This window comes from Labeo rohita, chromosome 7 (genome assembly GCF_022985175.1).
Source record: "Labeo rohita strain BAU-BD-2019 chromosome 7, IGBB_LRoh.1.0, whole genome shotgun sequence".
Lineage (NCBI taxonomy): Eukaryota > Metazoa > Chordata > Actinopteri > Cypriniformes > Cyprinidae > Labeo > Labeo rohita.
The window spans coordinates 42,187,892-42,215,276 of record NC_066875.1 but is presented as its reverse complement, the minus strand read 5'-3'; the positions used below and the strand labels follow the sequence as shown (position 1 = coordinate 42,215,276).

General features: G+C 30.2%; 1 protein-coding gene across 6 annotated transcripts in view; it reads right to left on the bottom strand.

Moving 5' to 3' along the window:
- The window catches only part of LOC127167991 (A-kinase anchor protein 13), a 97,295-nt gene that overhangs the window by 9,965 nt on the left and 59,945 nt on the right, over positions 1-27,385 (bottom strand). For 4 of the 6 annotated variants that reach the window (XM_051114438.1, XM_051114436.1, XM_051114439.1 and 1 more), the window contains exons 12-33: positions 25,607-25,654; positions 23,846-23,905; positions 21,412-21,598; positions 21,170-21,272; positions 18,889-18,931; positions 18,682-18,790; positions 16,861-17,023; positions 14,413-14,480; positions 14,246-14,297; positions 14,011-14,155; positions 12,364-12,467; positions 11,946-12,092; positions 9,224-9,471; positions 8,381-8,506; positions 8,176-8,293; positions 5,936-6,187; positions 4,400-4,476; positions 3,452-3,633; positions 2,215-2,297; positions 1,627-1,803; positions 1,287-1,439; positions 1,071-1,132 (exon numbers count right to left, since the gene is read on the bottom strand). In XM_051114438.1, coding sequence (XP_050970395.1) covers positions 1,071-1,132; positions 1,287-1,439; positions 1,627-1,803; positions 2,215-2,297; positions 3,452-3,633; positions 4,400-4,476; positions 5,936-6,187; positions 8,176-8,293; positions 8,381-8,506; positions 9,224-9,471; positions 11,946-12,092; positions 12,364-12,467; positions 14,011-14,155; positions 14,246-14,297; positions 14,413-14,480; positions 16,861-17,023; positions 18,682-18,790; positions 18,889-18,931; positions 21,170-21,272; positions 21,412-21,598; positions 23,846-23,905; positions 25,607-25,654 — 2,707 coding nt within the window. The remainder of the gene's footprint in view (positions 1-1,070; positions 1,133-1,286; positions 1,440-1,626; positions 1,804-2,214; positions 2,298-3,451; positions 3,634-4,399; positions 4,477-5,935; positions 6,188-8,175; positions 8,294-8,380; positions 8,507-9,223; positions 9,472-11,945; positions 12,093-12,363; positions 12,468-14,010; positions 14,156-14,245; positions 14,298-14,412; positions 14,481-16,860; positions 17,024-18,681; positions 18,791-18,888; positions 18,932-21,169; positions 21,273-21,411; positions 21,599-23,845; positions 23,906-25,606; positions 25,655-27,385) is intronic. The other 2 variants (XM_051114440.1, XM_051114442.1) reach the window with 2 other exon arrangements.

The following is a 27,385-nucleotide window of genomic DNA, read 5'->3' as shown; positions in this document are numbered from 1 at the left end:
TCACACTGAGGACAACCGAGGGACTCATATGCAACTATTACAGAAGGTTCAAATGGTCACTGATGCTTCAGAAGGGAAAAAGATGCATTAAGTGCTGGGGAATGTGTGAATTTTTCTAATTTTGCCTAAATATCATATTTTTTCCATTTAGTACTACCCTTCAGAAGCTACTGAAGATACTTACATGTTTCCCAGAAGACAAAATAAGCTGAATTTACCCTGATCTTCAAATTCCAAACGTTTTTACTCCCCGGCTCTTAATGCATCGTTTTTCCTTCTGAAGCATCAGTGAGTGTTTGAACTTTCTGTAATAGTTGCATATGAGTCCTTCAGTTGTCCTCAGTGTAAAAAGACAGATCTCAAAATCATATAGTCATTGTTGGAAAGGGTTCAAATACACAAAAATGCTGGAAAACCAAAGAATTTGTGGGACCTGAAGGACTTTTCTGAAGAACAGCGGGCAGTTTAACTGTTTAGGACAAACAAGGGACTCATGAGCAACTATCACTAACAAAAAAAACACAGCTGAGGATCATTCAGGTAACAACTCAAAATTAAGAATCACGTGTATGTAAACTTTGAGCGGTGTCATTTTTATACATTCAACTATTATTTTCTCTTAAAGATTATATGCAAACATCTTTTATGTGAAATGTCTTATTCAGGTCAGTACTAATTAAAAAATAACATGCCTTTTGTATGATCCCTCTTGTTTTGGTAAAATAATTAACATTTTGCAGATTCTGCAAGGTGTACGTAAACTTTTGACTTTGACTGTACATATATTCCTTTATTAATATTAGATTAAATTATCAATAATATAACATACATTAGTATTCATTCCACTGATAGAATTACAAATATTCAGATTTACAATTATCTACTTAAGACTGACTTCTGTATATCTGAATACATACTGAAACAACGACGAGATTATAACTAAATATTCAGGATATATATTTATACATTCAGGAGGATTGACATAAATTGAGATACTGATTGGGTAATATAGTGTTAGCTCAGACCAAAGCTAAATTTTTATAGGTTTAAAAGAGGCACAAGCTTCCTACCTTTTTCAGTACACTGTCAGACTCTGTCCTCCGAAGATCTTCAGACTCCTCTTTGTCACCATCTACAGACACAAACACAATTTTAATTAAACAAACAAAAAGCTTGCAATAAAACAGGTACATAAAGTTTGGTTATGCAACCATCGGCTATAGAGCCTGGTCTGAAACATGAAGGTTATCATCATACAGTAAGTAGGGCTACATTAAATGTCTCACGTTTGCAGATGTTCATCTGGTGGCTGTCAAACCCTCCGAAGGTCTCGGCTCTGCGTGGCAGACACACGGGTCCCACGTTCCCCTGAGCGCAGGCCACCTGCTGTCCCACCGCCCCTCCCAGACTGCTGTTCACCAGCGCCTGCAACATCTCCACTGCCACATAAACACACGCACGTCACTAACCGCATTACATTAAGTGAGTTACTAGTCCTGGAAGAACATTAGAGCTGGAAATGAGATGTTGTCACAGCTGCCACCAGACACAAATAACTCATAAATAACACATCAGCTTTCAGACGACAGGTGGGGAGCAGCTGAAGACGCTGGTGGCATTTCTTACCCTCTTTGAGAGCATCCATCATGATGGGTTCCCCTTTGGGTACATCCTCATTGTTGGCCCTGAAGAGCATTTTGACCGCCGAAGCAGCGTCGTCGGACGAACCGCACATTTCACGAAACAGCTTCATCTTCTCCAGCAGGAGTGAAACGATCTGTTCATCTTTCCTTTGGAGCATGTCTAAGACACACAGGAGGTGATGGGTCTTAAATGTCTGCATTTTTATAAAACTAAAAACCTTTTGTCTCTAATTTTAGGTTTAAGTAACTCAAAGTCTAATTTGAATATGATGAGAAGAATTGTTAAAAATTAGCTTGCATTTTGCTTGTTGACTGCATGCAATATACAGTACTTCATAAGTAATTCATTAGTAAACAACTCTTCTGAATCATTTCATTTTAATGAAATGGTCAAAAAGACTCAGAGACAAATCAGTCTCAAACTCCTATATATATATATATATATATATATATATATATATATATATATATTTGTTAAATATTTAATAGTATAATATTTATTTATTGTGCATACAAGACATATACTGTACATTACTTTGGATAATTGGAATAATTTTAAAAAACCTCTCACCTCTCATTTCTTTTGTTTTTGTTTCAAGTAGCTTCCTGTCTTCCTCTGTTTCACTTGGGATCCCCTCATCATCATCCTTTTCTCTGTGAACAGAGGTTAAAAAAAAACTATTTATATAAATCATATATATATATATATAATTTATTTCCTAGTATTTTCTGAACAATTTCATCCAACTAACCATGCATTTTTTGTATTTTTAAATTTATATTAAAAACATTTTTAAAAATAAGTATTTAAAAAAAAAAAAAAAACATTATTTCTTTAAATAAGTATTACTTTTTGTCTTCCTGAACATTAGAACATAAGAAATTTGTATTTTAATCTTATGAATTAGTGGTAAAATGAAATGAAATGAAATGAAATAAAATAAAATAAAATAAAATGAAATGAAATGAAATGAAATGAAATGAAATGAAATAAAATAAAATAAAATAAAAAACTAAACTAAAATAAAATAAAATAAAAAATAATAAAATAAAACAAAATTACATTTTTTATATTTAGAACAATAACTAATAATGTAATACTATTTATGTAGAAATTTGCTATATTTTGTATGTAGCAATATATATACAAAAATAATGTAAAATGATAAAATAAAAAAAAAAAAATAATACAATAAAACAACATAAATGCTCAAATTAAAAAATTAAATAAATAAAATTAAATCAAGAATAAAATGAAATAAAATTACATTTTTTTTTATATTTACAACCATAAATAATAATGTAATACTATTTATGTAGAAATGTGCAACATTTTGTATGTAGCTTTGATAAGAAATTTGTATTTTAATCTTATGACTCAGTGGTAAAATAAAAAAAACAATAAAATAAAATAAAACAAAACATGGGTAATTTTGTCCACCATAATGATTAAAATAATAATTTAATATTCATTTTCTGTTGCTTTAACTACTGACTGCTAGCTAAATGGTTTATTCAACTTATATCCATAAATAATGACGATCAAGATGACTGAAGATTAAAAAATAAGCTAATAAGACTCTAAAAAGACTAATTTCAGAGACTATATCTTAGTATTTTTCTTAGTGTAATGAGCTTCATGCTTTAAATTAGAAGGCAGTTCACTAATGAAAAAAAATCAATTGGATTGAGTTAAAAAGAAACGGAAGTCTCTTAATATTTCTCAAATAAATGTATCTTCTTTTTAAGCTTTAGGTATTTCTTTATTCATTTGCAGTGAAAGTGTATACGGAATATCTGGTACTCACATTGAGTGCATGGCATCTTGGATGAGCTGCATCCAGGTGTTGCGTTCCTCTCTGGAACTGGCGTGAACCTCCACCATTTCTGGGTTTGCGATGCCGGCGGTGATGAGGAAGAGGCCGCGCTCCTCGTGGGCCACCTCTCGCACGATCAGCTTCTGCAGGGAGATAACGGTGGCTCTCTGGTCCTGTTGATGAGAAGAGGATGCAGGAGACACAGAATGAGGAGGGCGGAGTGGAGACGAATAAATATGCAGAGAGAGAAAGAGAGACGGCAAGTGGGAAAGAGAGGAGGAGAGAAAATCACAGATAAAAAAAAACAAAAAAAAAAAACACTAATCAGCTGATTGAACTGAGCATCAACACTGTAGTGTAAAATTTATCAGCATATTCAGTCATCTGTTGTGTTTGCTAATCTGAACACATTTCTTAACCTGAGTAATAAACTTAATGTAGCATTTGTGTTACGGATATCTAATCTAATCTAATTCGTGTGCCTTGATGAGGAGGCCAGCTTTTCCTGTTATTCCCATGATTGATTTTCCATAAAAATTAAGTCAAATGTATTCACTGCCAAATGCAAAGCACAGGTCCATTTAGGAAGTTTATGATGAAACTAATCAAAAATAACAGCGGAAGATAGTTTTGTTTTGACTGTATCTGGCAACAGTGAGAAATTTCTGGGTTTTCCAAAAAAAAAAAAAAAAAAGTTAATAAAAACAGCACCTAACACTTTATAATAAGGTATCATTTAGTAACATTAGTTAGCTAGTTAACAAACTAAGCATGAACAGCACTTCTACAACATTTATTAATCTTAAATCAGGTAAAGTTGAACTATACTAACACACTAACATTTTAAAATCAAAATTATCTTCAGTATGACACACCAAAAAAATGTAACTTTAAACTTAAAATTTCATAAAAAAGAGAGCATGAAGTCCAATCACTCACCAGAGACGCAAAAACATATTTCTGGTCTTTTTCTTGGAGGAACACAAAGACATCTGAAAGTAGTAATGCGTGAACATCTAAAGAGAAAAAAACAACAACTGCTGTTACAGTAAACATTAAATTCCCAACAATTACATTTTTTATATTTAAAACCATAACTAATAATGTAATATTACTGTAGAAATGGACAATATTTTGTATGTAGCTTTGATAAGTAATGTGTATTTTAATCTTATGACTTAGTGGTAAAATAAAATAAAATAAAATAAAATGATAAAATAAAATCAATAAAATAAAATAATAAAATAAAGTAATAAAATAAAATAAAAGATTACAAATTAAATTAATAAATAAAATAAAATAATCAAATAAATAAAATAATAAATAAAGCAAAATAATAATTTGTAAAAATAAACAATAAAATAAAATAAAATAAAATAAAGTAGAATTGTGCAATATTTTGTATGTAGTTTTGATAAGAAATTTGTATTTGGTACAGTAAAATAAAATAAAACAAAATAAAATAATAAAATAAAATTAATCAATAAAATAAAGTAATAAAATAAAATGATAAAATAAAATGATGAAATAAAAATTTAAATCAATAAAATTAAATAAAATAAAGTAATAAAATAAAATAAGATTACAAATTAAAATGAATAAATAAAATAAAATAAGAAATAAAACTAAATAAAATTATATTAAAATAACATAGAAATAAAATAGAATAAAATGATAAAATAAAAACTAAAATTAACAAAGTAAAATAATAAAGTAATAAAATAAATAAAATAATAAATAAATAAATACAATTCTAAAATAAAAAAATAATTCCATAAAATAAAATAAAGTAATAAAATCACAAAGTTATATTAAATTAATAAAATTAAATAAACCAATGCAGAAATGTTGCTTTGATAAGAAATTTGTATTTCAATCTTATGACTTACTGGTAAAATAAATAAATAAAATAAAATAAAAATATAAAAAATACAATCAATAAAATCTAAAACAAACAAACAAACAAACAAATAAACAGATAGATAGATAGATAGATAGAAAGATAGATAGATAAATAGATATTAAAAAGTAAAAGTAAAATAATTAAATTTAATTATTTTAAATTTTAAAAAATAATAAACTAAAATAAAATAAAATAAAATAAAATAAAAATCACACTGGTGATTTTGTCCCCTGTAATGATTAAACTGATAATAACTCAATATTAACTTTACGTTATTTTAACTACTGACTGCTAGCTAAATGGTTTATTCAACTTTTTCCCTTAAAAAAAAAAAAAAAAAAACTGCAAAATGTCAATAGAATTACACATCGTTACTAACACACTTTTAAAAATCTCACTTGGAGGCTGATCGAGCTCATGATCAGATTTCAGCAAATCTGATCATCATCTTTAAGACATTTCATTTTTCAAAATGGAAGAATCACTTGTAAGAGGTGGAGAGTTTTCTTTTATACACTGTTAAAGAAATGACGCCTAGCAAGATTTACAGTAACCGCATTAGACAGTTTTACCTTTCAGTCGTCCAGCTGCGTTTTTCAGCTGCAGAGGTCCATCATGGAGAAGCTTGCGATTGCGCTGCAGATCCTCTCGGGCGAACATCTGTCCGCTTTTCATGCGCGTGATGGACTTGCTGTCCGTACGGCCGTAGATCTCTTTCAACCTTCTCTTCTTCTCATGCTCATTCACTTTACTGTCCACTGAAGCAATTATATCTTTCACCAGCTGTAGCGCCTGCGTCAAGTCCTCGAAATCCTTCTCGGACTCTGCACGAACACACACACACAGGTTTATATAAAATTGAATTGTAATAAATTCCTATAAACGATAAACCGGTCCATTTTGTTTCATTACAGTATTAGAGTGGCAGGATAAAATCCTCTTGAGAGCTATAAGCTCCTTCTCAAATTGCCCCTGAAAGGATATTTGTTATACTTGACGCTCTAATTCACTTTAAAATCTCTTTGTTGGGAATGTGACCAAAAAGCCTTTCAGACTGGCTGTGCAACAGTTGGAAGTGATTTGCGGTAAACGTGGAATGTTTACACGCTGCGCCTCCCGTGTGCGGCAGCGTTCCCATCCGTAAGACAAGTGTGTTTACCGAGAGTGAAATACTGGAGCGCTATTTAAACACAGACGGGCGAGTCGGTTTGAAGAACTGAGGCTTGATTTTGCTTTTTGCCAGCGTCTCTGGCTCAAGTCCAGTTTTACAGTGTCTGTTTGTCGCAGTTTTGTTTGGTTATCTCATCATCTGTGTGTATTTGTAAATGACACCCAGAACAAACTAATTTGGAGGAGTTCACAACATTCAAAAGTGGCCAGTGACGTCTCACTCTATCATATACAAAAGACGCATTTTCTTTTAAAAAATGTACACTACTGTAAAAGATTATTAGTATTTTGAGTAGCTGTTTTATGTTTTAACATTAAAATATAACTTTTTTTTTTACTTAGAAGCACAAAAAACAAAGCAAAACAAGCATTTATGTTGACTTGAGCAATGTTTTAAAAATCTCATTTAATAAAAAAATAAATAAATAAAATACAATAAGGTTTACATGAGTGGTTTTGTCTGCTCTTTTAATTTATTTTTAAATGTGATTAAAAAAAAAAAATATATATATATATATATATATATATATATACATACATATATATATACATACATATATGCGCAATAAAACAAAAAGTGCAATAAAGTAATAAAATAAATAAGGTTTACATGGTTTTGTGTGCTCTTTTAATTTATTTTATATATACATATATATATACACACATATATATACATATATATATATATATATATATATATATATATATATATATATATATATATATATATATATATATATATATATATATATATATATATATACACATACATATGTATATATATATATACATATGTATATATGTGTGTGTGTGCGTGTGTGTGTGTGTGTGTAAATAACGTAATAAAATGCAATAAAATAATAAAATAAGGTTTACATGAGTGGTTTTGTGTGCTCTTTTAATTTAATTTTAAAATGTGATTATAAATATTTATTTTAAAATATTATTTATAATGTAAAAATGCAATTTAATAAAGTAACATAAAATAAGGTTTACATGAGTGGTTTCATCTGCTCTTTTAATTTATTTTTAATGTGATTATAGATATTTATTTTAAAATATAAATTCAAACGTAAAAATGCAATAAAGTAAAATGCAATGCAATGCAATGCAATGCAATAAAATAAAATATATAAAATAAATAAGGTGCTTAATTATAATTATTTATAAAATAAATAATATGTTTTATTATCTCAAAAGCATCTGTTTGAATCTAAAATCTTTTGTAACATTATAAATGTCTTTACTGTCACTTTTGAGCGATTTAATGCATCCTTGCTGAATAAAATTATTTGCTTTCAAAAAAAATAAATAAATAAATAAATAAATAAATACAAACTTCCCAAACTTCTGAATGGTAGCATACATGTTTTGTTTTATTTATTTATGTATTTATTTATTATAATTTGAATCTATTTATTGAAAAATTATTGGGAATGATAGGGGGAATGAGACTAGGTCACATGTGCCAAAGTAAATAAGAGCTTCGATAAAACATGCTAATTCTGATAGAATAACGATTTAATAAAGAATTAACTGATTGATTTAAGACTAAATTTAAGACTAAATTGCTTTGTGCTCACCAGACGACGCTAGAAGCCGTGATAGCTGATGATTAAAAACCAGTCAGAGTAAATCTCACCTTTGGTGTGCTGCAGGACTCGCTGTAAAAGCACCGGGTACTTTGTTATCCGCTGAGTCACCAGTAATATGCACTCCGGGATGCCCAGACGCCGGACAACACTGCTGCTCATTTTTTTCTGCAAACAATAGCACATTGAGGAACATTAGGTATCTATGTGCATTTAATAGGAAGAATGACCAACATAATGAAGCGCAGCATTTACCCTGATGAATGCCTGAAAGTGTTTGTCTCTGGCATGCAGCTCCTTGTAGAAGTTCACTGCTTCATTGTGTCGACTGCAAAATTTGCCATAGATTTTCTTCATGCTTTCCGCATTGGAGTCTGAGAACTGAAGCACATCATGTGGCATAAATCAAAACAGGAGCTAGGATATAAACAACAAATCTGCTGTCTAATTCAATTTGACATGCATGTCAAACTCAACAAGATGCCTTTTTATGCTTTTAAGATATAATTGAACACAATATAATGCAACATTACTATTCAGAAATGAGTAAAAGTATAGCAGCGATTGCCAAACTTTCCTGTAAACCAAACCCCTTTCACCTAAAACATTTACTTTAAGTATTTATTAATATATTTGTGACCCTGGACCAAAAAAAACAAGTCATAAAGGTCAATTTATTTACTAAATAATCTGAAAGTTGAATAAATAAGCTTTCTGATGTATGATTTGTTAGGATAGGACAATATTTTGTCGAGATACAACTATTTGAATATCTGGAATCTAAGGGTGCAAAAAAAAAAAAAAAAAAAAAAAAAAATCAAAATATTGAGAAAAATCACCTTTAATGTTGTCCAAATGAAGTTCTTAGCAATGCATATTACTAATCAAAAATTAAGTTTTGATATATTCATGGTAGAAAATGTACAAAATATCTTCATGGAACATGATCTTTACCTAATATCCTAATGATTTTTGGCATAAAAGAAAAATCTGTCATTTTGACCCATGCAATGTATTTTTGGCTACTGCTACAAATATACCCCTGCCACTTAAGACTGGCTTTGTCGTCCAGGGTCACATATAATCAAATGTCCCCACCTGGTTGACCAGCACATCTCCTATCCTGTTGATTATGAATCCGTCCGTCCCTTGCAGCTTGCCTTCCTTCTTCCTCTCTATCAGAGCACTGAAGAACAACGAATGCAGTTCCAGGAGCTCTTCCAGCATGGGAAACATCTTTTCCACCATCTGGACCTCCAGCTGGAGATCTGTCAGCAGGCCCTTACTGTACACATCAGCCATAATCCGTAACGTCCGCAGGTGATGCATCTCCGTCTGGATCAGCTCTGGATTGATAACGGAAGAGGATGTTTAGATCCAGACATCTGGAAGAGCGGCAGTTAGCATGCTTATTGCTTTGAGGCCAATGAATGGAGATGTAGAATCTATGAGATTTCCATTTGAAAGCTGCCAACTACTTCTGAACTATTCCCATCAACTGTAAACAACTGTAAATGAACTTAAAGGAGAAGTTCACTTCCCCTTGTCATCCAAGATGTTCATGTCTTTCTTTCTTCAGTCGTAAAGAAATCATGTTTTTTGAGGAAAAAAATAGTGGACTTCAGTGGTGCCTGTGAGTCTGAACTTCCAAAATGTAGTTTAAATGCAGCTTCAAAGGGCTTTAAATGATCCCAGCCGAGGAATAAGGGTCTTATCTAGCAAAACGGCCAGTTATTTTCAAAAAATAAAAAAATAAAAAAAAATAATTCAGATACTTCTTAACCTCAAATGCTCGTCTTGTCTAGCTCTGCGTGTATTCCAGTTCAATGCAGTTAGGGTATGTTGAAAAACTCCCATCTAATTTTTTCCTCCAACTTCAAAATCATCCTACATCACTGCCGAAGTACCGTCCCAGTGTTTACAAAGTAAACATGCAAAGAAGATCAAACACCTTTTATAAAAAGAGGTAAAACAGCGATATAGGACAATTTTGAAGTTGGAGGAGAAAATGAGACGGGAGTTTTTTGACATACCCTAACTGTATTAAACTGGAATACACAGAGTACACACAGAGCTAAACTAGACGAGCATTTGAGGTTAAAAAGTACATAAATTGTAATTTTTTTTAGAAAATGGTTGATTGTTTTGCTAGATAAGACCCTTCTTCCTCAGCTGGGATCGTTTAGAGCTCTGTTAAGCTGCATTTAAAATGCATTTCGGAAGTCGCAGGCACCACAGAAGTCCACTATATGGAGAGAAAACATTTCTTTATGACTAAAGAAAGAAAGACATGAACATCTTGGATGACAAGGATGACAAGTACATTATTATATACATATATATTTACTCACCCCCTTGTCATCCAAGATGTTTGTGTCTTGTTTTCTTCAGTCGAAAAGAAATTAAGTTTTTTGAGCAAAACATTTCAAGATTTTTCTGTATATAATGGACTTAAATGGGGATCAGCGGGTTGAAGGTCCAAACTGGTGTTTCAGTACAGCTTTAAAAGGCTCTACACGATCCCTGCTTAGGAACAAGGGTCTTATGTAGCGAAACGATTGGTCATTTTCTAAAAAAAGTAAATAAAATGTATATACTTTTTAACCATAAATGTTTGTCTTGCACCAGCTTGACCTCACGTATTACATAGCCACATTGGAAAGGTCAGGTAGGCTGAAGTACCGACCCAGTGTTTACAAGGCAAATGTGCAAAGAAAGACAAACGCCTTTTAGAAAAAAGAAAAAAAAAAGTAAAACAACGATGTTGAACGATTTTGAAGTTAGAGGAGAAAATGAGATTAAATTTTTCGTCCTACCTTATCATTTTGAACCAGAGTACACAGACGAAGAACAAACCACACATGACCTTTCCAACATGATCGTGTAAGCATTTGTGGTTAAAAAGTAAATAAATTGTATGCTTTTTTAGAAAATGACCGATCGCTTCACTAGATAAGACCCTTATATACTTTTATTCTGTAAGTGAACTACTCCTTTAAAGTTTATTTAAGGTAGTTGCACAAATGTAAAAGGTATTATATTACCTCATGCATCAAGAATATAACCAAGTTACTTAAAAAAAAGTATATATATATATATATATATATATATATAAACTCTAAATGCTGTTAAAACAGTAGTTCAGTAGCTTGTTAGTTTGAACCTCCTTTCCAAACCTGATATGGTAAGTAACTCATGGGTACGTTTTTAGGTCGCTTATACTAATAACCTAAAAGTTGACCTTATTTGCCATTTCACCTAATGTTAACTTTCTACATTTAGATCGTTTTAGTTTGAGCAGTTGTAATCTTCAAAATCAAAAAAGTTTGTCTGACAAAACAGAAGCAGGATGTTTAAAAAAAAAAAAAAAAAAAAAAAAAAAAAAAAAAAAAAGGTCAACACTTTCACACGCAACAAAAAAAAAAAAAAAAAAAAAAATAGCATGGGTGTTACTTTAGTATCATTGAAATACTATTTTTTTAATCATTATTTTAAATTAGTTTTTATTTTGTAAAAAAAAATGCATGTGTTTGAATTAGTTTTTATTTTAATTTAAAGTTTTAGTAGTTTTGTTGTTTTTATTAACTATTTTTTTATTTTAACTTTCTTTTAGTACATCAAGAATGAAAATGTTCTAAATGTTCTAATATTCAGCTCATATTTATTTTATTTCAAGATTTGATGGGTTTTAGTTGTAGTTTACTGTTTAGCAGACACGTTTTGTGTTCATTTGTTCAGTGTTTATGAATTAAAACTCAAAGACCAGCATATGCTTTTAAACACAGAAACGGAAATGCATTGAATTCTACCACAGTCCTACCATAGATAACGTCTTGTCTCTTAATGACGTCCTTCTTGAGTTGCTTCAGATATTTCTTATCTACAGTGAGGCTCCAGGAGTCAGCCTCCAGCTCCTTAACATCTGCTTCAAACTCTCCCATCAGCCGACTGTCAACCATCTCAGTTCCTTCAGAGATAAATAAAATGGTTATTCATACGTTATTAGAAAAACCTATGTAAACATTTATACAACTTTAAACTTTAAAAAGCCTTTTCATTGATAGCAAATTGAGGAATGACAGGAAACAAGAAGAAAACACAGGCCAGATTCAAAACCAGGTCTCGCAGATGAGCACCACATACATGCACTAATTACTTACTTGTTTATTTTCCTTTAAAAGATCTCATGTTGTCAAGCTTGTGAGAGGTATTACATAGTAAGAAATATGACTGTTTACCTTCATCTAGAGACTCAGTGGACGCTGTAACCTTATTGGGTTTGTGGAGAGAGTCTGTGGATTGAGACAGATACCGCCGGCCTCTCAGAGGCATATCATCAAACCTGCAGGAAGAGGATGAGGTGGTGTGGTTATAACAAAAGGCCAGTAAAGTCAGGTGTCATACAGACAGATTCACTGGCTGAGAATCAGTAGCTAAAGAGTCAGCAGTTAATTTGTATGCTAGGAATGGCATAATTCACACTACTACTACTACCACACTACTCCTACCAAGAATGCAGCATGCATAATGTGCACAGTATGAAATCTGTCTACATGCACAGAACACCAGTATAACCTATTATATTTGACCAAATGTGAATAACATTAAGGACTCTGTGCTAGATACTGTACTTGATCTTTTTATTAAGATTATAATGTCTATGTATGTCTACTTAGTGGCTTACTTAATTGAACTTCCAAAAGTTAGGAAGTTTCAACTCTAATACAAATTCCAAACATAATTTCTCTATATACTGCTGAGATGATAACTGGACATTTGTTGATTGTAAACATGCAACATAATGAGGTAATGTAGGACGTTACTGTTAATTTATCATTACATACCGTTTAGATTCACATGCATCTAGTCGGCAGGAAACTTCATATAGTATGCAGTGTTATGTATTTGTATTTTTTTTTAGGTTTCATTTTTTTAGTGAAAAATATAATTTTTTTAAGTTTTAGTGATTTTTTTTGTATATTTCTATTTCGCTTTTCAGTAATTTTTATTAATTCAGTTGCCAAGACAATTTTTTTAAAGGTAAAGTTTTCATATTATATACACTGCTTTCATTTTAGAATAACTGTTTTCTATGTGAATATATTTTAAAAATGTAATTTATTCCTGTAATACAAAGCTGAATTTTCAGTGTCACATGATCCTTCAGAAATCATTATTATATGCTGATGTATTATGAAAGTTGCAAACAGTTGTTCTGCTTAATATTTTGTTGAAACCTGTGATTTTTCTTTCCAGGATTCTTTAACAAATAAAAAGTTGAAAAGTTTATTTAAAACTGACATATTTTGCAAATTTTTTTTCTTTCTTTTTTTTCAAGAAAGTAATACTTTTATTTCACCAAGGATGTGTTGAAAATGATAGCAAAGACTTATATTGTTACAAAAATATTCATATTTTGAATAAATGCTGTTCTTTTTAACTTTTTATTAATCAAGAATCCTGAAAAAAGTCAAAAAAAAAAATAAAAAATTAAGCAGCACAACTGTTTCCAACATTGATAATAACAGTAACAAATCAGCATATTAGAATGATTTTTGAAGAATCATGTGACACTGAAAACTGAAGCAATGGCTGATAAAAATTCAGCTGTGCATCACAGGAATAAATTATATTTTAAAATATATGAATACAGAACACCATTATTTTAAACTGCAATAATATTTCACAATATTTTTGTTCTGTATTTTTGATCAAGTAAATTGTAGCCTTGATGAGCATATAAGAATTCTTATTAAAGTTAAAAACATTAAAAATCTTACTGATCCCAACCTTTTGAGCAGCAGTGTATACATTTAGTTAACGATTCCAAACATACTCCTGACAAACATGACAATACTTGTTGGTGCATGTGTTTAGGCACTAACATTGCAATATTGTTGATGGACATGCTTTTGGAGAGGTTGCTGCTGTGAAAGGGCATAATACTGGTGGGTCGTCTCGACGGGACAATCACAGAATGCTCCTCTGGAGAAAAGATAGCAGACCATGGCCGTTCCCGCAGTGTGGACGCTACACACAAAATCACATGCAACATTAAGATCAGCTGACATAAAAAAAAAGATAAGTGAATAAAATGAGAAAGAAAACCAACAAACCCACATTTTGTTCGTAGAGTGACGACAGGCATAGTGGTGGACTCTGGTATTGCAAACTGTTGTTTATGAAACAAAAAAAGGAAAAGATTTTAAACAGAACACATTGCAAATGTGTGGCATGAAGCTTAACCGAAAGAATATGATACATTTTAGAACAAAAACAACTCAAACCTTCATTCGGCTTTTGGGACAAACAGGGATGTTTTCTCTACAGCTCTTGTGAACTCTCACATTGCAATCTGCAACAAACACATCAATAGAAAACAATGATTTGCAATTCACTTTTTTGATAAAGATGCTACATATGGTACAGTATTATATTTCAGTTTACTACCCATGTATATGCACAGCTTTTTCTCTCCCAAATGCAGTTGTAAACGATCCCAGCCAAGAAAGAAGGGTCTTATCTAGCCTAACGATCGGTTATTTTCATTAAAATAATACAATTTATATACTTTTTAATGTCAAACACTCATCTTGTCTTACTCTGCCTGTTTTTGTTTGTGTTTAAAATACAACACAATAACAACTTCTTATTTACTGAACTGTTGTATAAAGTTCAGCACAAATAAAGGTCAGCAGCAAAGACACTGAGCAATAAAATAGGATTAAATACATACAGGATATTTGTTTTATTTAACATTTAAATATTGCAGGTTTGCATCATATTCTGAGTTTGCATTTTCGATTTTGTTCATTTCGAGGAAAACTTAATCTGTTTTTGTGCAAGTAAGATGAGCAAATGCATGTTCACATTTAGTTTTGAACTACAGTAACCATCAGATTTACACAGCGCACACAACGCCTCTACACTTACTCCTGATTGCTGTGTTTATGGATACATTTTCTCCAGGAAGCATCTGATGACGTGATCACTGTGGTTAGATTCTTGTTCCTTAAGAGAGATGTGTATTTCTAGAGCTTGTTGGCATGTTCGTGGGATTTAATTTGTGTGTTTGGTGGAGTTTCCTGACTGGAAGAAATTCCAAAGCCTAAATCCAACTGTCTTTACCACTTTGACCATGAGCCAGAATAGCAAACACATTGACTTCTGGTAAAAATACATTAAAGGAGAAATACACTTCCAAAACAAAGATTCACATATAATGTACTCACCTCCTTGTCATCCAAGATGTTCATGTCTTTCTTTCTTCAGTCATAAAGAAATTATGTTTTTTAGGAAAACATTTCAGGATTTTTCTCCATATAATGGACTGATATGGTGCCCTGATTTTGAACTTCCAAAAGGCAGTTTAAATGTGGCTTCAAACAATCCCAGCCGAGGAAGAATGGTCTTATCTAGTGAAACGATTGGTTATTTTCATTAAAAAAAATACAATTTAAATACTTTTTAATCTCAAACGCTCATCTTGTCTTTCTCTCCCTGAACTCTGTGTATTCTGGCTCAAAACAGTTAGGGTATGTCGAAAAACTCCAAATGAATTTTCTCCCTCAGAAATCATTTCAAAATCATCCTACATCGCTGCAGAAGTTCCGACCCAGTCTTTGTAAAGTGAACATGCAAAGAAGATCAAACACCCTTAAAAAAAAAAAACAGCGATATAGGACAAAGTTGAGGGAGAACATGAGATGGGAGTTTTTTGACATACCCTAACTGTCATGAACCAGAACAATAACAGAGTTCTGGGAGAGAGAGACAAGCCGAGCGTTTAAAATTAAAAAGTATATAAACTGTATATTTTTATGCAAATAACTTTTCGCTACATAAGACCCTTCTTCCTCAGCTGGGATCATTTACAACTGCATTTGGGTTCGTTTGAAGCCGCATTTAAACTACATTACGGAAGTTCAAACTCAGGAGCACCATAACAGTCCATTATATGGAGAAAAATCCTGAAATGTTTTCCTCAAAAAAAAACATTTCTTTACGAATGAAGAAAGAAAGACATGAACATCTTGGATGACAAGATGGTGAGTACATTATCTATAAATATGTATCATAAGTGGACTGCTCCTTTAATTAGATTAATTAATTGAAACATCATGTAATTAATTACATTATTTTTTTTTTATCAGCTGACAGCCCTAATTTATTTATTATTTTTCTATTTTCTATTTTTATTTTTATTTTTTTTTTACATACATTCTTTGTTCTATAACGCTGTGGACAGATGCTAAAATAAATTCAATGAGAACTTACAGGACATTTATAGACGTAAATAAGAATATGCTATTAAAACGTAAAACAAACAAAGAAGGGGAAAAGAATTAAAACAATACAACAAAGACTTCTCCCTGAATGAACAAGATTTTCTCTTCAGCAGCTCCATGAGGAAGTGAATGATGTTACCAGAACTGCTTCCTATTTTTAAGCAACGAGTCTTTTGAAATGCGTGACACAATAGTTCAGACATTTTTAAATCACCTTTTACTTTGTATAATGTTTTTCTATTCTGTTTCCATGCTAACTAGCAATAATAAAGCATCCTGCATATGATTCTGCTATTTTTCCTGTTTAAGCTGCTACAAATAGGTGATGAAAGGTTATACTTAAGGTTCAGTAAATTCCCAGTGTCTTTTCATTGGAATAAAGAACTAAAACAGCGTTAATACCAGGTGTACAAGTACTGAAACCCAATCTGATGAACGACTTCTTACTTGTGCAGCTGACAGTATCTTTAGTGTTGAGGGTTTTGTTGCATTGCTGGCACAAAGCTGGATGCAGCGAGTTTGACGTGCTGAACACGTGTCCATTCACCGTTTTTTTCTCTCTCTCTTTGGCCTCTCGGTCTTTCTCCCGATTCTTTTCCTTTTCTTTTTCCTGTGCCAGAAAGGGAATAAGAAATATTACAACAGGCGACAGCCGTTAACACTTAGTGCTCAAATACGCCGGGCACCATAATGGCCCGTCACAGCTACTTCAGTGAACACATTAACTTAAATTGCTCATCATTTTCTTTAATGGCATTTCTGCAAAGTAATTCACTTTCACCACTCTGTCTTCATGTTCCAAAACAAGCTGCTTTTTTGCCATTACTAAAATTTACAGGAGCTAATATGCATGCTAGACAAAACGGACCTTAGTGGGCAGCCCTGTTGTTCACACCTGACAACAACCATGCTTGTTTGTGCAGTAGAGTAAAAAATTAAAAAATGCAATGTCATTTCAAACTTAAGGGGTTTTCACTGTGATTCAGAGAGCTGTGCACAAACATCCTCTCAATTGTTGTCAAGTTCTCCTGTAACAAAGTTCAGCTTCCTACTTGTAAAAACAGGCCTCAAGTTAAGCAACTGCATAGAAACAACCACTTTTTTTAAATAAAAAAGTAGCAAATACCATCTGGTTTATTCTAAACTTGAAATATAAATTTGAATTATGCACAGTTGAAACAACAGGAAACAAACTAGTCAATAATGTGACAGTTGTGGATGAAATGCACTAAAAAGACAATCACCATGACAAACAAACAGTGAGCACGTCATTGGATTCCAGTATTAGGCAACTAAGGAGTTAACAGTTTCAGAAAATGTGAACATCTTGAGGTGAGATTAGAAAAAAAACACAAGACAAACCACAACAAAAGTCAACGGGGCAAATCATCGCTCTCCTCAAGCGAGGCGAGCGACTGAGATTCGGCCTACCTCTTCTCCCTTTAAGCTCCTTATCCTCTGATAGCGGCCCTGCACCTCGCAAAACTTTCTATATAACATTACTGTAGGAGGCAGAGCCTTTGCAAGACTCTCGACCGAGACAAGAAGTTCAGCATCACCTCAAATTCAGGAGGAAGTGATCCAACTCGAGCTGGGAGGTGCTGCAACTCTTACTTCCTTTTTTTATTACACTGTCGTTGCTGTGTCAGAACTGCGAAGTGTTGATGAAATCTGTACATTTTGATGTAAAAACGCTCTTATGAAAACATCTCTAGCCAATAAGAAAAGCTGCAAGCTTTTCAAGGTATAAACTGAATGTTTAAAATGCATTTAACTTAATTAATTGTAATGTTTTATTTTACATGCACAAAATTTGGAAATGCATGTAAAATTAAACCAAAAACATTGAAATCAGAGTCCTGAATGACTTTTGGGAAGTTTAGAGTATTAATTGGAGGCCAATTCAGAAATGATTTATGTAAATTAACATATAAAATACTATTTTTAAAAAGTGTTACTTTTGTATCCCACTGCACGTTGTCTCTGCGATTTGTAAATAAAGTACTGGCCCTTTAAAAGTATAAAATGCTGAGCTAACAGTAAAGGATGAAACATTATCATGTCTCCTCTTCCTGTCTTGCTTCCTCTAGAGCTCAGAACGAACCTGACACAATTTATTTCTTCATTTATTTGAGTACTATGGTAAATTCCTGTTTGACCGGGTGATAATCCGCACCCACTCATCAGTATGAATGAAGCAGATGATCTAATCTGCATTCTCGGTGGAGAGGAAATGACTTTGAAAAAACTTTACCGCAAAAGACTTACTCTGGCTTTCTTGTACATTTTGTTCTTCAGGTAGCTGAACGTCCTGCTCACTTTAGTGGTACTTTTTTCAAAATCTCCTCTTAACGGTCCAGGTTCCTCCTCTGTGATGCTTAAAAAAAGTAAAAAGAAAGATAAAGGCATGCACTACTGTGCTTCAAGTGTTTCCAAAAATGTCAAAATGAAATAGTCGTAAAATATTCATCTTACCTGTATCCCATTGAACTGGTGGTACTGGTGAATGACGTCATGCCTACAAGCACAATGTTGGAGTCAAATTAGCCTCACCAACAACAAACATCCTCTGTCGGCCCGTGGTAGAGCTTGATTTACGTACACATGCAAAACCGTCTTTTTGCAAAAAGAGCTCACAATTCGACCAGATTAAAACAACTTGTGTTGTTATGAACATACTATGTACAAGACCATTTTAATCAGTATAGTTTTTGAAACTATATTATATTGAATTTATATCATGAAATTATATTTAGTTGTTACTGTGAGAAATTTCCCAGAATTCTAAACCGATTCTCAAAAAAAGTACAAAAAAAGTACAGAAAGAAAGAAAGAAACAAACAAACAAACAAACATAGGGGTAGTAAAATGGGGTAGTTCAGAATATGACCATGACTAATACACTTGAATGGCAAAAACAACACTGTATTAAAAGGCTACCTCACTAAAATAAAATAAAATAAAATAAAATAAAATAATGTATCTCTTAATATTTTGACAATATCGAGGGGGAAAAAAACAACACAGGAGTAGTTTAGAATATGATCATGTCCAATCCACTTGCATGGCAAAACAACACTGTATTAAAAGGCTAACTCTAACTCTAACATAACATAAAATAAAATAAAATAAAATAAAATAAAATAAAATAAAATAAAATAAAATAAAATAAAATAAAATAAAAAATAAAATGAAATAAAATAAAAAAAAAAATAAAATGAAATAAAAAAATAAAATAAAATGAAAAAATGAAAAAATGAAATGAAATGAAATAAAATAAAATAAAATAAAATAAAATAAAAAACAAAATAAAACAAAATAAAACAAAACAAAAAAAACAAAACAAAACAAAACAAAACAAAATAAAATAAAATAAATGTATCTCTCAATATTTTGACAATATTGAGGGGGAAAAAACATCATGCCCAATCCACTTGCATGGCAAAATAACACCGTATTAAAAGGCTAACTAAACTAAACTAAACTAAACTAAACTAAACTAAACTAAACTAAACTAAAATAAAATAAAATAAAATAAAATAAAATAAAATAAAATAAAATAAAATAAAATAAAATAAAATAAAATAAAATAAAATAAAATATGTATCTCTCAATATTTTGACAATATTGAGGGAAAAAAAAAAAAAAAAACAGGAACATAGGGGCAGTTCAGAATATGACCATGTCCAATCCACTTGTATGGCAAAACAACACTATATCAATTAAAAGGATAACTTGAAATAATAAAATAAAATAAAATAAAATAAAATAAAATAAAATAAAATAAAATAAAATAAAATAAAATAAAATAAAATAAAATAAAATAAAATAAAATAAAATAAATATGTATCTCTCAAAATTAAAATTAACATTTTAAAACATTTGAAACTGAAAATAAAAGTTGGTAATAAAATTTAGGTAACTGGGTAATCGAACTTAGTATTTTTTCAGGGCGTCATGGTCTCATTAGGTGATAAATTAAGCCAGTCGTAGGGAAGTTTTTCTTCCTCTTTATATTTCAGCTGAACAAATTAAAAAAAAATCTACTCTAGTATCATTTTTGGTCATGTAAAAATGCGTCCAGACTGCATGTTTACTCGTTGTAGTAAACATTAAATAGACACTGATCAAAATAAACTTTGGGGTGAATTATTCCTCGTTTGTTAATATATGTGTTTAGAAACCCAAAAACTGAGTTGAAAACTGATCCAGATAACGTATTGCTCTATATGAGGGACAGGTTTGAAAGGTTGCTATCATATTTCATCTATCTCTACATCTACTGTGAATCTCAGGACATCATCTAGGGACGAGACACTGGAGGTTACTATTATCCAGTTCCTACTGCAACTTACTTATGATGTCCTCCTCATCACTAGATGAAGAGGTGACCGTAAAGACCGTTTTAGATTTGGTGAGGAGCGGTGAGAGGTTGAAGGTAAAAGAGATCTGCCTCTTTCGCCGAAAGCTTCCTATCACTGGGCGGCCGCATTGGGGATGGAAAAATCAGAGCACTTATTAAACCAGATGATTTAAGGGCCTGACAAATGGGTGGAGGACAACTAACACAAACCAGATGAAGAAAACAAATGATGTGATACTGGTACCACCTGTACGCGTACAACCTCTAGGAATTAATTAGAAAAATCTGCTATTCTGACAGCAAATGATGTTTCTAGCACACAATTCATTATATAATCGATCCACAGAAGCCAGAAGCTGAGAGATGAAATAGAAATAAAGCAGTTTTACTTACCATCTATGTCCCGTTGGCTGATGGAAAGCATAGAGATTGATTTCGTAAGGGGGAGAGCCACAGATGGACCACTGTGCCTGAACTGATGATACTTCCTCGATTTCTGAGAACACAAAGTTAGATGCTCAGTCTTAAACATCTTTTTCTACCTAAAGTGCTTTCAAGAAAACAGAGCGTCCATTTAAAATGGTTTCTGTATTTTAACACAAATGTCAATATTTGGAGAAAGTAACTTGTCTTACCTGACCACCTGGACTGGTGCATTCTCCTAAATTGAACTCGGGACCTTCTTCTGTAAGTGACATCAGTGAGCCCCTCTCTTCACTCTCCTGTCTCTGAATCCCTCGCTGATCCTTGGATGGACCTCCAGACTGTGGTAGCCAACGCTTGCCATCCTCAATCCCTGCTGCTAGACCCTCCAAACTATAACTACAACAGAACACATCAGAAAGCGCTCAGTTATGCTAAGAAAGAAAAAAATAGAGAAATAGGTAAATTATAAAAAAAAAAAAAAAAAAATTTGAAGCTTAAATAAATAAATAAATAAATAAATAAATAAAATACAATGTAAATAATAAATATAATTATAAATACATTACAAAATAAATTATTAAAAAAATAATAATATATAATAAAATAAAATAAATTAATTAAAAAATAAATTAATTAAAAATAAAACAAATCAACGGATACAAAAAATAAAAATATAAACATTTCTAAAAGTAATGTATAAAAACAAAGAAAAAAATAGAAAAATAAATGGATTCTAAAAAATAAATACATTTGAAAATTGAAAAGAACAGAAAATAAATGATAAATGATTTTACAAAATAAACGAATTAATATAAAAATAAAAACGTATTAATTAAACAAATAATAAAAAATAAAAATAAATACAATAAATCAATCAACACGAAAAATAAAAAAGTAAACATTTATAAAAGTAATGTATGAAAAAAGAAAAAGATAGAAAAACAAACCATTTTTAAAAAAAATACCTGAAAAAAGATAAATATAAAATATAATATAAACAATAAATAATAATGCATCATAAAATAAAATAAATTAATTAAAAATAAATAATAAAATAAATCAATAAATACAATAAATCAATGAAAAGGAAAAAACAGAAACAAATAAATGATAAAAACATAAAAAAATAAATTTGAAAATTAAAAATAAACAGAAAATAAATTATACATAAACTTAATTATAATAATAAAATATAATATATATTTATATAAATAAATGACTACATAAAAACAAAACATAATAAAATAAAATTAATTTTAAAAAGCAATAAAAATAAATCAATAAATGCAATAAATCAACGGATATATACAAAAAAAAAAAAAAAAAATAAATTACAAACATTTATACAAGTAATGCATAAAAACAAACAAATAGAAAGGCAGGCAAAGAAAGACTTTGAGAGCTGCCTTATTTATAGTGACACAAATAAAGCCAAGCTCTGACGCACATACTATTTTGTACTTGTTGATCATCATGTCTAATATTTCCAAAACTATCTGGAGAACCTCTGACATTCACACAATCTGCAGAATAAACTGTATATCTGCCCCTAACAACTTTAGAATAACATCAAAATCAGTATGGTGTTTACATGGTTTCTTTTTCACCCAAAAAAAAAGGCATACACATGTGTCTGTGCGTGGTGTACAACTGACCAACCAGATGCAAAACATGCAAAGCGGATGTTCATATTGCACTACACTCAAAACAGAAGTATCCACACTACAAATGAATCAGAACTACAATATAATAACTTTAATTAAATTATGATGTGCAACTCTTTAAATACTGAAGTAAAATTAAAGAACTCTTTGGGACGGAATCAAAAAGCACTAAAAGTCCAGTTTCAAAATGTAGGCGGGTGGTTTGAGACTATGAAAAGCTAACAGATTTAAGCTATTTCTTTACAATCTAGTGAATTTCACTAACTGAATGGCTGCTGTCAGTAAAAAAAAGCAATGCAGTAGACAAAACACAAGCTCAAAGCAGCACACTGAAGAGCACAATAGCAAACCACAGCAAACTGAGAAGTGTTTTGTGATGCTAAATATATATGCGTGAACATACAGGTGGCTAGAATATTTCCAAATGCGGAAATCTAAACTGTTTTGAGATCACAATTATTTTAAACCTCAAATAAAAAAAAAAACTATTGGTTAAAAACAACACACTGTACAAAAGTGAAAACGCAGATTATTTCTTACGTATCTGACATTTAAAAATGACTTTAATTGGTGTAACCTACTGTAGTCGTGTCGAACCAGTCATACTAAATGCTATTTTACATTTCGGTGCAACAATCTGACGCAGGTTTGTTACAAACATCCTCTTACCTGACATTCGGACCAGATACGAAAACAACAATATTAGTCATCACTTAACAAACAACTAAAAAAGCTACAGCTGAAACGACGCAGCTCCTCCTAAGCGTCTCGGCAGCAACACGTCTAACTTTTAAAAGCCATCATTTATCTTAGCTTTACTGAGGCTGACTGAATAAGGCCTGAACAAACGCTCGACTTTGCTCTGACAAACAGGTAATGCAAATGATGATGCAAAAGCTCTTTGTGATAGACGGAGGGCTGGCTCTTCGGTTGGATATACAGGAAGCTCGCACACAACGCGCTTATACACTGGCAGTACCTGATGAGCTCTCTAATTTCTTCCAGCTCTCGACAGGGTTCACTCGGGCACCAGCTCAGACTGGACAAAATATAGGGGGCGCCAGTGGGCACAAACCAGTTAGAGGGGTAGTAGAGTGGAAAAATGAGTGTTTATCCAGTAAACAGTTTGCTGAAAGACACTGGGCTGATAATAATGATCATACAGAGTGCAACAGTAGGGTTCCAGAAGTAAAAAAAAAAAAAAAAAAAAAAAAAAAAAAAAAAAAAAAAAACTATTGTCTCCATAGATTTTTATTTATTTATTTATTTATTTTAATGAATTTTTTAATAGGCCAAATTTTGGTTTAATTGCCATCCCCAGTACTGTAATTTAAGCAACGCTAGCACGGAATAATAAACAAAATAAATCAAAAACATGATTATACGAAAATGAATCATAAAATAAACAAAGAAAACAGATAGATAGATAGATAGATAGATAGATAGATAGATAGATAGATAGATTACATAATAATAATAATAATAATAATAATATTATAAGTTATATAATTGGATAAATTCTTGGGCAAAAACATTATACAAAAATGATATGTTGTTATATAATTATAAGCTATATAAAATTATATAATTGAATACATACATACAATAATCATAAAATAAAGGGAAAAATATAATAATAATTATTAATATTATATAATTATAAATTATCTACAATTATAATCAATTATATAATAAATAATTTATCTATTTTATATATATATATATATATATATATATATATATATATATATATATATATATTATATATAAATAAATTCAGCATTTCCACCACAGAAATAAATTACATTTTAATATATATTTACATAGAAAACAGCTATTTGAAATTGAAATAATATTTTACAATTTTACTGTTATTGCTGTATTTTTTTAACAATTAAATGCAGGCTTGGTGAGCACAAGAACCTTTTTAAAAAGTTTTTTTTTTTTTTTTTTTTAATCTGGACATATTATTTTTATAAATCTGTTTTGGCAAATAAACTTATGTATATATACACATACATTTTTTTAATTAATATACAAAAAGGAATATTAAATAATAATTAAATTTAATAAATAAATTATAAAATAATTACATATAATATAGAAACATATTATAATGTATTATTTTAATAAATAAATTATAAAATAAATAGAAAATAAATAAATGAATGAATGAATGAATGAATGAATGAATGAAAGAATGAATGAATGTTGGGTTGATTAAATGTAGGGGAAAAGTATGGAGAAACTTAATAGCTTTTTTACTTCTGGCAAAAACATATTTATTTATAAAACAACAAAAAAATGTTTAATTGCCAAATTCTCAGCATTGTGATTCATGCAATGAATGGAAATGGAAATCACTGTTGCACTCTGTAAGGATTTCAGATACTAATTAGACCTTTTAATCACGATTAATCGATTCAAATTAAAGTTGATGTTTGCATACTATATGTGTGTGTGTTGCGTATATTTATTATGTATATATAAATACAGACGTGTGTATATTTTAAAAAATGTTTGCATGTATTGCATGTAAAAACTTGTATATAATTCATATTTTATATACAGTAAATGTTTTACAGACAAATCTAACACATTTTTCCTTAATATATACATGTACGTGTGTGTATTTCTATATAAACTTTTATTTTGAATCGATTAATCGACTAATTGTTTTGCAGCTGTAATACTCATAGACATCTCAAAATTCTCAAGAATATAAAAGAAAGCAGAATACCTTCTTCGGTAAAACACAGGCTTTTCCTCTCCTGTACTTCGCACAGAACTGGAAATGGAAAGATGATGAGAGGGATGAGATGACATGGAAATATGATGACATGGAAATATGGAAATATGACAGATTTAAACTACTATGACTACAAAGATCTGTATAATAAGAGTCTTTGAAAGTAAAAGTGAAACTAGTAAAGTATGGACTTGCGTCTCAAAAAAGACAATGCAAATGAGTAACAAGAAGAGTGATGTGAGAATGACTGAAAAAGCATGCAAAGGCATGTGAGAGTGTCACATGATGGAGAAGTGTGAACAACGTCATTCTGAGAGTATGCCATGTTTTGGTGCGTTGTGTTTAAGGTGCTAATTAGCATTAGCATTCAGTGTGTTTTGAGAGGGAGCAAATTCAGTACATCAAAACCTGAAAACCTAAATACATTATGGGCAGGCACCTGTGATGTCAATTTCAATTACACTCTTTTACTATACTGCTGTTACAATTCTACATGGATTACAAACCCCTTATATAAAAGATTACAATAATTTCTGAAGAATCATGTGACACTGAAGGTTAAAAATTCAGCATTTCCATCACAGAAATAAACTACATTTAAAAATATATTTAAATAGAAAACAGTTATTAGAAACTGAAATAATATTTCATTATTTTACTGTTTTTTGCTGTATTTTTAAACAAATAAATGCAGCCTTGGTGTGCACAAGAACCTTAAAAAAAAATTGACATTTTTATTAGGATTTTTTTTTCTATTTAGTTTTATTTTATTTTTAATTCATTTTTAGTTATTTTAGTACTTATTTTATTTCAGTTAGTTTCCAAGGTAGTTTAAGCTTTTTTTTTTTTTTTAGAAAATTTTAAATTCTTTATTTATTATCTAATATTTATATTTTATTTCAGCTTTACTTAATTTAAAAACAAATTTTTATAGTTTAATTTCAGTTAACAATAACAATATTAAACCCAACCTCATGGCATGAAAAAGATTTGCAAAAATAATATATAAAAATGAGTAATACATAATCAAATAAATTAGTAAATTATAAAATGAATAAATAGCAGATTTTTATAAAAAAAAAAAAAAAAGTAGATTTTTGTGGGATTTCTATTTAGCTTTATTTTATTTTTAATTTAGTTTTAGTAATTTTAGTACTTACACTTACTTTATTTCGGTTAGTTTCCAAGGCAGTTAAAGTTTTTTATTAAATTTTAAATTCTTTATATTTTTATGCAATATTTATATTTTATTTCAGCTTTATTTCATTTAAAAACAAATGTTCATAGTTTCATAGTTAATATGAATATATATATATATATATATATATATATATATATATATATATAAAAATATGAAATATATTATAAAAATATGAAATATATTATATATATAATTGTAAATTTTTATAAGAACATGTAGATTTATGTAGGGTTTCTGTATTTCTATTTAGCTTTATTTTTTAATAATAATCAAATAAATCAAATAAATGAATACATCCTAGAATTAAATACATTATAAAAAAATAGTAGATTTTTATTAAAAAACTATTTGATTTTTTTGGGGTTTTAATTCAGATTTTTATTCAGTTTTAGTCTTTTTAGTACTAAAATTTAGTTTCCAAGGCGGCATTTCTATTTTTTTTAAGTTTTTTTATTATTAAACTTTAAATTCATTACAATTTTTAATTTAATATTTATATTTTACTTCAGCTTTTTTGCATTAAAAAACTATTTTTCATTGTTTTAGTTTTAGTTAACAATAACAACATT